The 13380-nt window shown below is 38.0% G+C and overlaps 1 protein-coding gene across 1 annotated transcript in view; it reads left to right on the top strand.

The window, feature by feature from the left end:
• The window catches only part of LOC113495580 (SCY1-like protein 2), a 138050-nt gene extending 131450 nt beyond the window's left edge, over window positions 1-6600 (top strand). Inside the window, exons 10-16 of the mRNA XM_026874356.1 lie at window positions 1081-1226; window positions 2179-2332; window positions 2414-2663; window positions 2895-3031; window positions 3390-3648; window positions 3721-3980; window positions 6001-6600. Of these exons, the coding sequence (XP_026730157.1) occupies window positions 1081-1226; window positions 2179-2332; window positions 2414-2663; window positions 2895-3031; window positions 3390-3648; window positions 3721-3980; window positions 6001-6303 (1509 nt within the window). The 3' untranslated portion in view covers window positions 6304-6600. The remainder of the gene's footprint in view (window positions 1-1080; window positions 1227-2178; window positions 2333-2413; window positions 2664-2894; window positions 3032-3389; window positions 3649-3720; window positions 3981-6000) is intronic.
• Window positions 6601-13380: the final 6780 nt, after the last annotated feature.

Genomic DNA, 13380 nt, shown 5'->3' with positions numbered 1-13380 from the left:
AATTCTCGTATCACAGCTTGACCAATGCTCATGAGATTTTGAGTGCATAATGGGTAGGTCTGAGGATCGGATAACATCTTTTTTCATACCCCATTTTTGACGGTCAGTTTTCTAATAAAATTAAGTTCACCGTCCATTCACATAGGCGTAAAAATACCATTCACCCAATTATGAATTAATTCATTTGTAATTTAAAAATTGGAGGTTGAATTGCAAAATTTTAAATAATCTAACTGTCTACCTGTAAAATCTATCTATTCTACAATAAGGATATCCGTCTTGACGAATCGAATATTGAAAGTGAAACTTAAACGGATATTACGTACTCTCACATGTTCTGTGAAACCCATACTTTACATGTCAGAAAAGTAAACAACTTTCTCTTCTTGAACTCTGATATATCAAGGTTACTTGTGAAGTCAAACAAAGTTCATAGATAAAGAGTACATTATGTTTCCCGAGAAAGTTCAAACGTTGTGACAGAAGACATGTACTTGTATCATAAGCTATTATTTGTATTGTGGAGCTACCTTGTGACCGTAACCTTGGCATTGAATGCACTTGATCCCTGTCGTGCGCACAAAGCGTATGTTATCTTCTTACGAGACCTACCACCAGAACTTAAAGCAATACTGTAGCCGCTGTTCGAGAGAGTAGTCCCTATGCAGTATAGCATGCCATCTCTCTCTCGCAACTGCAACGGTTTCACTTTAAACGATAATGGTAGGTACCTTATATTATTCTTCGTATTTCAAAGACGAGGTGAAACCGAGCGCGTTCTGACATTTTTATTACTAGGAAAATGATAAGATCTGAACCAGCACCTGTTCCTTTCAAAGAATAATTTTATTACGACACTTAATTCTCTTGAAATAGCGAATGTGTTAGAAAATTATGTGAAGTTTTTTGCGGTATATAATTTCTAGTTTTATTTTTCAGACGACTTTTTACTTCTTGTGTGTATTTCGTGCAATGGTGTATAATGATATTTGTGTATATGTATATTACGTAATCGGCATTGTTTGCTGTAGGTATTTATGATATTGAGCTTTGCTAAGTATTTAATACGTTTTGTTGTAGAAACTCCGCTGGCAGCACGTGTGGCCTGCCTTGCAGCTGGAGGTTAGGACGGCCGAGGTTCTGGCCTCGGTCTTGCAGCCCGTTATCTGGCTCACTAACGAGTGCACTCAGGATGAGTTCTCGCACTACGTCCTGCCGACACTCAAGTGAGCATTCATTTTTATTACGATTATTTTTCACGGAACCTGCAAACAGTGTTGCCGATTTTCATTCCATTTAAATTCTCGGTAAATCATACTTGTACATTAAAACTTGGATGGGAAGATTTGGATTTGAAAAGAACGCGTAAAAAATATCCAGGTCAACTTTTAGATTAATGAAATCTACAAATTATTCCTCTATCTAAAATATCATTTGTTTTAAAAATAAAATGTTTGTACAACTCTAACCAAGTTCAGTTTCAGCAATCACAGCAGGACAGAATATGTAAACAAACATTTTTTAATAAACTTCAAAGAAAAACAAATTGTGCTCGTTTACCCCAATACTAAATTAACATTCTTGTATATCCCTATGTCTTGCAAGTAATAACCCTTAAATTTCATAATTAAATTCAATGATTGCGAGTTGACTGTCGACAATTTAGTTTTTTTAATAAATGAAATCCAGTTTTATCTCCTCTGTCGAAACTGCACCAACCCTAATCCGTGTATTTTTTCAAAACACTGATGAATCCCATCTGGCAACCCTGCATGTTGGTTGCACCTATAAACATTTATTAAGGCAACACACCTGCTTAAGTATCTTTTTTTATTACATTCAATCTTTTTCTTTTTTCCCACTGTCTGATATTTTTAGTACACAGTGGACTTTCGTTTTTGAGAATGTGGCGAATTATATATATATTCAAGAACTAATGGATGCGAATGTGTGTGGTGCTATATTTTAGCATGTCGTAATATGTTTTGCTATTTAATAGAAAATACATACCATACGGCTGTATAACTAAGGAATTTGATTTTAGAATGTTTGGAATGAATTACGTTGTTTCAACCAAATACTTTGATATCATTTTTGTTTTTGTGCTCTCATAATTACTTATTGCAATGTCATGACGCGTTTTTGGTTTGATTTCTATTTTCAATTTTTTTATTTCAGAAACTTGATGAATTCTCCGAAAAGCATCCAAGCTTCGGTCACTATTTTGGAGAATTTGCACATTATTTTGAAGAAATGTCAGCAGAACGAAGTTGACAATGAAATTCTGCCATTGCTGTATAATGCTCTGGATAACAACACTAACCAAATCCAGGTACGCTGATATTCTTGTTGCCTTCTCTGAAACACATGTTGTGAATCTTTTTAACCTTTAAACCTTTATTTTTATTTTTAGACCGCTTCGCTGATTGCTACGCAGAACGTGTCTGATTTCATAAAAGACAAGCAATTGCACACTATCGTCCTCGCCAAAGTGAGGGGACTGCTCGAAAGGAACCAGAGTGACGTGAAGATCATCAGCCTGATCCTTTGCTTCTTCGAGAAGATTCTCGTTAGACTCGAGAGGACCCACATCCTGGAACAGGTCATTCCCACCCTGCTGGCTATGCGGCTCACTGACCCTGACATCGTCACCCGTGTAGTAAGTGAGTATCCCCATCTTCTCAATACTCTTAACTATTTTTAAGACCTCATTAACACATCACATTCTCACAATGTTATATATAAGCTCTGCCTCTCATAGCGATCGATGCATCATTTGCGATTGTTGCGGTATTGTTTTCCATCTTAAGCGAATTGCAGTTGTGCGAGGCGTTGGCATAGTTTTACAATTTGTCTAAAAGAAATGTTGAGACAACAACACGTACCTATTACAGAACTATACAAATCTATGCTCTTGGAAAGGAAGTTTGGATTAAACACCAACGTGATGGCCACCAAGATGATCCCATCGCTTGCTCCGCAAACCGTCAACCCGAATTTGAACGTTGACCAGTTCACTAATTTGATGGAGGTACATTGTATTTCATTATTGTTAAATAGGGATGACGACTTGGTATAAAAAGAAAAATCTTTTTCTGAAAAACTAACATTGACAACGATAAATTGCTTTAAAGTTTATTAGAGGGGCTTGTGACGTAACGATTTCGTTAAATTTTGTACAAAACGTGACGTCATGTGTAAGTTTTGTTCACAGTAATTTGATTAATTGAAGTTTGTGAGACAATAAAAATATGTGTCCATTATTTTACATTAAACTACATGAGGTAAAGTAAAAAAAAATGTCGTCGTCCCTATTGTTTATACCGAGTTACTGATTCAAAGTCCAAAACATGTTTTGTCATTGATCTCACCGTAAATCCGCTGCTTAGATCCTGTACGACATGCTGGACAACATCGACAAGAACCAGCGCTTCAAGCTGAAGGTCGACCCGGCGAGCATGTCGAGCCCCGAGCGTCACCGCGCGCTCCGTCATCAGATGAGCACAGATAACATGAATGTCCCGCCTTTTAACATTCCCAATTTACGTGTGGAACAGCGTAAGACCTCTAGCGCAGAGGATATGGCTCGTAAGAATTCAATGAGTGGGCCTCCCCCCACAGCCTCTGGTAGCGTTGGCGGGTTCAAGAGTAAGCATGAGTTTCCAACCTGTAATGTAAAGACCCCAATTAAACAACGAATTATCCGCAACATTTCTTCAGGCACGGGGATCGGGCAATGGTTCTTCGGATCAAGCAATTCTACTAATAACGACAATAACTTCCTTCGCGTTTCAAACGCTTTTCCTAACCGTCGTCTATCAGATAACACCCTGATGACACCGAAAATACGCATCGCGCCATCGTGCGCCTCCTCCCCCGGCGGCACTCCCGGAGGGAACTCTGGGCTACCCACTCGCCGACACTCTAGCATCGGACCTCAAGAGCGCCGCGGCTCCGCTGTCAACCTGTCGCCACCAACCGTAAGTAATATTTCAAATCTTACATGCTTGCACGCTTGTATTAAACACTAATAATCCTAATAGTATGTACCTAACTATAAACACTGTTAATCAATAAAATTTAGTAGCTTGGAACAGGGTTGCCCGTAGAGTAAACTATGATGGTCGTGGAAGGAGGTTGGTTTCGGTAACGGGTAGTGACGGTGGTTATTTTGGCAGGGCTACCAGTACAGGGGACGCGGGGGCGGCTCAGGCTCGAGCCTGTCCGTGCCGTCAACTTCTCAATGCGTCGTAAGTGATGTGCACATCGTACACGTACGCCTGCCTGGCTGCGTGTCCTCCCTGATCCCCCTTTTGAATGTGGAATTGACCAGCTTATAACATTGATGTGGTTCTGTTATCTTCTGCGGTTGTGTCTTCTACCCACACCGACTGGGAGAGATAGTATCTGATCGTTCACATTATCACCATACGCATCTGCACGAACCTGGTTGGCGTTTCAACATCACGTACGACTTCTCTATCCAATCATTAGACCTTTCATCGCATCGCATCAATGCTAATAATCAATACTTCTTATCCTGCGAATCGTCCGAACAGACAATAAGCTTCAAGAAAAAAGGATGCATGATCGTTGAAGATATTGTTTTGTAAATCCACGATGCATGAACGCCTTACCGCGTTGACTGTGTCGTTGAATGCTCTGCGGAGAGGGTAGCTCCTCTCGCCTCTGGTGAATGCTACTGTTTCCGTTGTGATCAATGTTCGGGTGTGTACCTGCGGACACGTCGATTCCATTGTCGCACGATTTTTCCAAATTAACCCGGTTATACAATTTCAGGTTTAAAATTTTATACATTATAACACTGTTTCAATTTTTTACGGAAAATCCAATTGGCAATAGAGATCGGTTAATAAGTACTTGAAGAGTACTATGAAAACAATGTAGATCTTACAGTTCAGCAGGTCACATGGGTCCTAAGTGTTGAATGTGTTTATGTGAAGGAAGCTACGCAAGTAAGGTAATCATTTCTTTATTCATGTCAAGGCGCTAGCCGTATGTAACGTATTCGCTGTCTCATTTACTGTTGCTATTTGTTCTTCTACGCAGCTTGCACGGAGCATGATCGTGAGTATGGTTCCTCTCAACTGTTCGTCGTTGTCAATCGCGCAATTTCAATCATTGATGTTTTTTAATTTGTTTATAATATTAAGACTACACCGAGATGTTGCCTCTATGTACAAACATTGTTTTCTCCAATTTCTCATGGTTGCGTGTACCCTATTTAGGTCAGACTTCACTCCTATGACCTGCCCTGTTCGGAGCTCGGTCGTTGCCGATTACGCGTATAGTTGGCAACATCTTCGTGACTATGATGGTATTCCGCTGTAGAGTAGTAAACTAAGTAAAACTAACTCACAAGATATTTCTCAAGCCCAACACGCTTTCAACGCTGTAACTAGATGTACGTATGTATATTAACTTAAGGCATGCCATAGTTACAATAATTCTACTTTATATTAATTCTGTTAGGTAGGGTAACTAGAATGTTTTCATTCTTCATTAATGTTGAAGTAAATACGTTTCCTATATTCTTCACACCACAATACAAGTTCTGGGTGCACTTAGCGGTAACATTAACAAGAGACATGATCAAACACTCTAAGCTTCTCAAGTCAAACAAGTTATATCGATTTCATCTTAAATTAATAATCACTCACTTGGTAATGTATTAGTATCGAAACGCTTTGGTGTTCGACATCATATTCCCATTAAATGGCAACATACAAGCTTTAATAAGCTTAGTTGGCGACTGGCGTACTTAATTTGAATGTAAATTATTCGCAGAACTGTTTCTTTGAGCAGGTATTGAGAATATTTCTAAACCACCTGCTATTACAAGTTGCTTTGCTTGATGCGCTACAGTATATGCGCCAGCGCGCCAAACACATATCATGCGTTTAGTAATTCTGAGCCTCTGGCCACCCGCTAAGGCACCCTGTCACTGTGCATAGATATTAACATTTGTCTGCTGTGTAGGGAGGTTCGATGCCCAACACTTCGTCGAGTGTACCGTTTCTGCTGACGTCGTCGATGCAATCGATCCGCTCGCGCCGCCCGTCGGCGTGCCTCAGCGGCTCGCAGGGCTCCGGTCTGCTGCAGCAGATCAGCAGCGGAATGGTAAGACACCTGCCGAGCGGCAGTGCTAGTGGCCACCACGCGCACGGATCGACGACCAACTGGAGCCTGCAGGGGGCCACCGCCGCCGGCTACAACGCTCTGCATAACACCGCCATGGCTGTCAGGAAATGCCCTTCACTGAATATTACCCTCACGCGTTAAACGCCCCTCTGTGCCCAGCCATTAACCACCGAGCAGAGAGCACACCTAGTCCTAGCAAGTCCCTACTAAATCTTCGACATGCTTCGTATAACATACTGAGTAGCAGAGTATCTGGCGCGTCGTCGTCGCCGAACCACCGACGAACCACTTTCATTAAGATCTGCCGACAAGGGCGATCCCCGTCCGGTCCCTTGATGTTTAGTAGTTTTATCATAATATCGATGTTGTTTAAAGTACTCGTATCACCATATTACATTTATTTGCAACTACTTTTTTTAGAAATATAAACTTGTTTCATTTTCTATGCTGTCTGTCAAGATTGATTTTTGTTAGATTGTTCAGACCTAAGAAATTGTAACAGAAGCCGTAGGAGTTCGCGCGCGGCTGTTACAAATTGTCAGGTCGACAGCGACGTCAGTTATTTCGTGAATACGAATCACTTATAAGAATGTCAGTAATGGTATGATGTGGGAAACTTGTGTAAGCTTTAATCAGTATAATGTGGACATATCACTTTTTCGTCGACGAAAAGAGTTTTGAAAATGTCCAAATGTAATAAAATTTAAAATTGAATTATAAATAACAGTAAAAATGTTATCAAACTGATAGTATACAGCATAATGTTGTATAGTGGTGCTGTGATATGGTATTGTTATATTTATTAGAGACTACTTTAAAGTAGAAATAATGCTTTCTGTTATTAAACGTTAAAATATTTATCTATTATGATGGCATTTGAGGAATCGTTGGCTATTAAAAGTAAGACGGTTATGTGCCAAATATATTTTAATAATAAAATTATATTATGTACCACACACTTTGTGTTGGTGGTCTCTTCTTTAGTCTTATTACTGAAAACTTTCAAATTTGACAACAAAATTGTAAACTTGGAGAAGGAAAGTGGATGGTTCAATGTCAGCAAAAGATAAGTAACACACCATGTAGTGACATGACGTCACCTTACTTTATTATATTTAAGTTTTACTGTTCTGTAAACTTAACTTACGTACTCTTATACAATTGTAATTTATGAATGATGCGCCGCGTGCGGTGGATCATACATTCTACTCTTACTACTGAGACACATGTTTCGAATACCAGCATTTGTGAGTGGTGACAACTGTGTAGCGTTATAGTTACTCCTCGCCAGAAGTAGGCGTCAAAACTGTTACGAGACATTATCAGGCGCGCTCGATCCCAGTACTAGCATTATGGACTAATAAAAATCAAAACTTACTTACCAGAATGAAATATTTGCGTGATTCCAATTTATATATATCCTGTCTTCGTTGTTGTACAGTCAGCATAATAGTATGTGCAGAACCAGACCAGTCCTATTGTATCGGTAGAAATGTACTTGATACCGTAAAACCTTTGGAACTCACTCGATCCTGTCTAAGCTTGAGTGCATTTAGTTTGCTTTTCCGGCTTATCGGTACGTATATTGTGTAGTGTACTATTTTGTGTTCCGTAGTCGGAGCCTCCCTAGCTGAAGTTGGTAAGACCAGTAGGCCCAGTGTCGGCGTAGCGTAGTCCGTAGCACTAGTTGGTAGCGTAGCGGGCGGGCGGGGACCGCGCAGCCGGTTGCGGTGGCGTCGCGTAGTCCCGACCGCAGCCTCCGACCTGGCACGCGCTTTGTTTTAATCAGTTTTTTTTATTATGGTTGCTTCCAGTACCAGCTGTTTTCCGGACGTTCATAAAGAGAGTTTGATTAACATTAGAGCCGCGTAGCGTATTCCGAGAGTGGGTGTGCGCAAGCGGCGCGGCCCGCGCTCCCCGCGCGCGCTCGCCGCTCGCCGCTCGCCGCCCGTCCGCGCTCGTCGCTGCACGCGCTGATCTCAACTAACCCATGAGCTTCTATTCTTTGAAGTTACTTAACGTTCCCAAAATTATTATTTTCAGTTATTTACTGTTACCCTAATTTGTGACTTAAATGTTTGCTATCACATCAGTGTTATGCATCGACCGGTCTTCTGTTGACTCTCGTTACAATCCTACAACTTGTTCTTACAACTTTTTATTCAAAACTATTTCGTGCATGCTGACTGTCAAGCACTACTTTCACTAAGATATCACTATAATAGTTTAAACAGATTTCTCGCTATGAACAGGACACACTTATTCAACTGTAGTACTTCATATATATTTTTTTCACACAATAGTTCGTAAATGTAGTTTCAAAGTTGTTTTCACTGTTTGAAATTGAAAATTGATGCAACCTAAACATGAAACAGGTATGACTCCAAGTCTCCAAGTATCAAGTTATTTGGCACAAATATTTGCACATGTTAACCGATATAGTTCCGCTTCTCTATGCACACTCTTTTATTCAAGTCGCATTTGTAATATTCAAAGTAAAAAGTTTGATCAATAACATATTCTATCGTTATAATAATACATATTAATATCGAAACCTTGGGATTATCTTACTTAAAAATATCCCCAGTTAACTGTAACTAAATTAAAGCAATGATCGACAGGATTTCTCTTCACTTGTAATTTATATTAAAACTTTGACCCAACTCTTTGAATTATACACTAGATTTAGAAAAAAAAAGAACACAATCGAGTGCCAAATTATTCAAAATTAAATATTTCTCAATTGAATATCAACTAAAAATTAATCTGGAATCCCAGTGACAGCGTATTTCAAGCCTTTTATGCAACTAATTATTTTGCAAATGCTCGTAAAATACAAAATGATGACGTTAATTGCTTTCATGACATTTATTAGCGGCAACAGTGTAGTGATAATTAATTTATCGCCGCGGCTTTAACCGGTACGACCGACATCTGACATACAACGCGTGTGTATCGAACTGGGGGCCTCTCACCGTCTCTTAAAATAAAAACTTTATAAATGTAGAAGCGACAAGTCGCCGTATGCGGAGCGCGGCCCCCTGAACTTTTCGTTGAAATTGAACATGACATTCCTTTTGACAAGAAACGTATAAAGGAAACAACCGGCACTGAACAACACAAAGACATCATTACAGAAACATGAGACAAAGAAAAGTTCGTACATCATCTTTAAATGTAAACGAAAACGACGAAAATACACTTTATTTTCGTACAAATCAGTGCAAACGTGGTCTTGTCAACAAGAATCATTGAATACGTTGCTAAACAGACTTCATGAGCTGTCATAGCCAGTTTTGATGATAATTAGGTACTGTACATGGCACACAACTCTAAAACGCGCTTAAAATGGTCAGGTTTAAAAACCGCATTTTTATTTGTATATTAAGTATATAATATTTGAATTTAAATGACGCTATGAACTTAAAGAGTCGACATACACACAAAAATTGTGTGCGAGTGTCACGTCGCGAATAAGTATGTGAAAAGGTAATTAGGTAACTATTAAGGAAGTCCAGAAAGTGAGAAGTAGAAGTAAGCTTGATATATAAGATTATAATTTACATATAATAATATGATATTACTAGTTTTAATATATTGATGTTGTGAAACTGAATATTCTATTCTCAAAAACCTTTGCCTTCATTTTTATTGAATTTTTATCTATGAATATGAACATATTTATATGTATAATATAAAGATATATATGTATAGTAAATATATAGTATTATATTATTGTATTCTGGATGGAAGCTGGAGGGAGATTGGGAATGGTGTAGACTGGAATTAGGATCGGAAAAATCGTAATTAATTGCTAAAAGCAATGGCGATTTTGTAAGGTTGGAATACAAACCACCATAATGTAACAAGCGTCGATTATTATTTATTGTTTTTGTTTAGTCACTTAAAGGGGTTTAATCAAGCTCGAGGCAAATTTCTGCATTGACAAAGTCATATTAAATATAACAAGTATGAGAAAGATGGCTGTAAAAAAGAAAAATCCTGAAATGAAATATACCTTTCTGGGTCATTAAGCGTACAAGCGCGTTGTTTACATTGTGTATTAGTAAAAATATTGTAATCAGTAAATGTTTATGAGCTTTTAATAGTAGTGAGAGTTGTCGGGCGGGCCGTGCGGCCAGTCAGTCTCGCCCGCCCCTCCGCGCCGGCAACTCGTGCACACGTACACACCCACCATCTCGACACATTCCGCTCAGCAGATCAACATTGATTAATTCTTCTAAGGGTTGTGGCGTTTGCTCAGTGTTAGAGTATGTGATAAATTTTATGTGTGCCCTGAATAAATTTCAACATACACTTTTTTGAATTATTCGATGTGATTCTAAGTAGATAATAACTAATATACCTTATACGATATATTATTAAAGTTTATCATATATTATGCTACCTTGTGATCTCATTCTATGATATTAACTACTAACTTCTATAAACCTTGACTGCTCTCTTTCTAAGGCAAAGATAATTCGACAATACTTTTGTAAAATCTTTCGTACTCTTCGCTCGTTGCGAAAAGTTCTTGGCTAACTTTAAGGTGGATAGAGATATAATCGTGGTTGAGCTTATCAGGTTGAATTTTATTGATAGTTATGTATTCTTCCTAATTCTATTCCTGTTGAACCGAAAAGACGAAAAAATGTTGCCTTAACCTTGTTTAAATCTATTTCCGCGACGCGCCAGCGACCGAGCGGCCACTGCGACATGCCCTCGGTCCTGCGCCCGAGCCCTGTCTCGCACTCTCACCTTCTACAGATGTTTTGATTGTACCTTGTCTAGGGTCCCTTACAATTTTAATATGACTATGTACTTAGCGTTGGACGTAGGTCCATCCGTATATCAATATACATTATATAAAGATATATTAATCAGTATAATGGATGTTATTATTGTGAATTAAATTAATATGATACCACTATTACAATATAAATGTTACTAATTATAATTAATTAATGGATACAGTGTCAGTAGAATACACCCCTTACTAACGAATCCCAAATAAATGATACCCTTTAAAGTATTACTCACTTGATCTATACTTATAAATGTTTATGGATAAATAAATGTTAACTGTTTTTTCGTCGGAGCCGCACTTAGATAAATGTTATACTTGTATCATTATTGTGTACTCATTGTTTTCACTGTGTATCTGCATACTATGTACTATTTTAGAACTGTAACACTATTTTATTGTTTGTGCTCATGTCAATATGACTTACTGTGTTAGAATAGTTGATAATATTAGTTACGATATGTATGATGCTGAAGTGATGTACCTTCGAGACTAAAACAGCTGGTTAACGATTTTGAAATCGAGATTCATATAAACGCATTTAATGTTCTATCGTCAAACGTTTGACGCAATTTTTCAGTCAATAGATTCACGACGCCGTCACAGCTGTGGCCGTCGATCAGTATTCCCATCACTAAAGTGTCTGCATCTGATTAATGCAATGCTTTATATGATTAAGTAGGATGATCTTAATTTTTGTGATAATACTATATGTTTCTAACATATTAATTATGTATACGTGGCTCTTGTAGTAGATTAAAATAAATATTAAAAAAATACCTTCTTTTATTTGATGACCCATCTGCCCCTTGTGTACTAGTAAGTACGAAATTAAGGCCAGAAAGTGGTCTATAAGAAAGCAAAGTAAATGTTCATATGAAACAAAAATCTAACAGGTACTACCCATATCGCTATTTTACTTATCCACGAAATTGCGACCGATGGTTAGCTTTTCTCTTAGCAAAAAGGGTAAGATATTAAATCAATCCGTGTTAGTGTTTTATACGTATAATCAAATATACAAAGTTTTTACACGAGTCGACGCTCATGCGAACTCATCTATACTAATATATAAAGCTGAAGAGTTTGTTTGTATGTTTGAACGCGCTAATCTCAAGAACTACTGGTCCAAATTGAAAAATTCTTCTTGTGTTGAATAGACCATTCATCGAGGAAGGCTTTAGACTATAAACCATCACGCTGCGACTAATACAATGGAAAATGTGAAAAAATCCGGACCTGTATACCTAAATCATAACTTATATCTTCTACCCACGGGGACGAAGTCGCGGGCAACAGCTAGTTAAACATATGATTGAATCGAAACTTTCAATAAAAATATCTAAAAGCTTTGTTCTCACAAAAACTCATTATTCAATAAACATTAGTATGGATTTGTAGCGACAAATAAATAGTATTAATTAATGTTCCATATTACTTTACTATTCACGTCACGTCGTTTCCACAAGTTTTATAGAAATAGAAGAAACTTATCAATTCTCTCTATCATTTCTCTTTAGAAACTCTACAGAGTAGGTCCTGTATAGCTACTAACAATACCGACCAAATAATACTAGTGGTATTAGGTGCGGGATAACGTTAGTCGTAGAGTGTAGCAGGTGTGTTTGAAGTTTCGCCGCATACAGCCAACAATTAGCTCGATTACGACGGCTGCAGGCGCAAACGAGCAACTAGTGGAACAATAAATCAAATGTTCTAACATTTTGCACAAACGTGTGGGAATTTGATACTGTTTGTGTGCTATAAAAAGGGTAAAAGTATTGTTGAAAAGATCGAAAATCCGTAGTAAATAGTATAATAATACCAGCCATACGTCCCACTGTTGGGCATACTCCTCCTCTTGCGCACAGAGAAGTCAGTACTTAGGTATAACTTTGACAAAAACACATTGGTACTTTGCCTGCATTGGATTTGAGAAACTAACTTACTTGAACTGACTAGAATAGAGTTTTAAAACTCTTATGTCAATTTATAGCATAGATCTGCTTTATTGTAACAACAAATTTAATTACTCTTACTTTATGCAGATATTTGTATATTTGAAACAAAAGTACTATTGTTACACGAATAACATTATGTACTTTACGACATTTTTATAATGTGAAAATAATAGTACTACGTGACTATTACTTAGATGTAATAGCAACGAACTTAAATACAGAATCCGTAGCCGCGTAGCCGCGTAGCAGCGTAGCTCTAAATAATCGTGTAACAGTAGCAAAGCAGGCAAGGCACATAACTATCTTCTTTCACATTCACACACGTACGTGGGTTGCCAAATTAACTAGTAGTCCGTTCCATCGTAGCAAGACTATTATTAGTGTAGTTTATTTTAAAGACACACTAAATAGTGATAACGTTTCACAACTTACGCACAACGCCATCTAGTC

Source organism: Trichoplusia ni, chromosome 7 (assembly GCF_003590095.1).
Source record: "Trichoplusia ni isolate ovarian cell line Hi5 chromosome 7, tn1, whole genome shotgun sequence".
Taxonomy (NCBI): Eukaryota; Metazoa; Arthropoda; class Insecta; order Lepidoptera; family Noctuidae; genus Trichoplusia; species Trichoplusia ni.
This window is presented reverse-complemented; position numbering and strand designations above follow the sequence as displayed.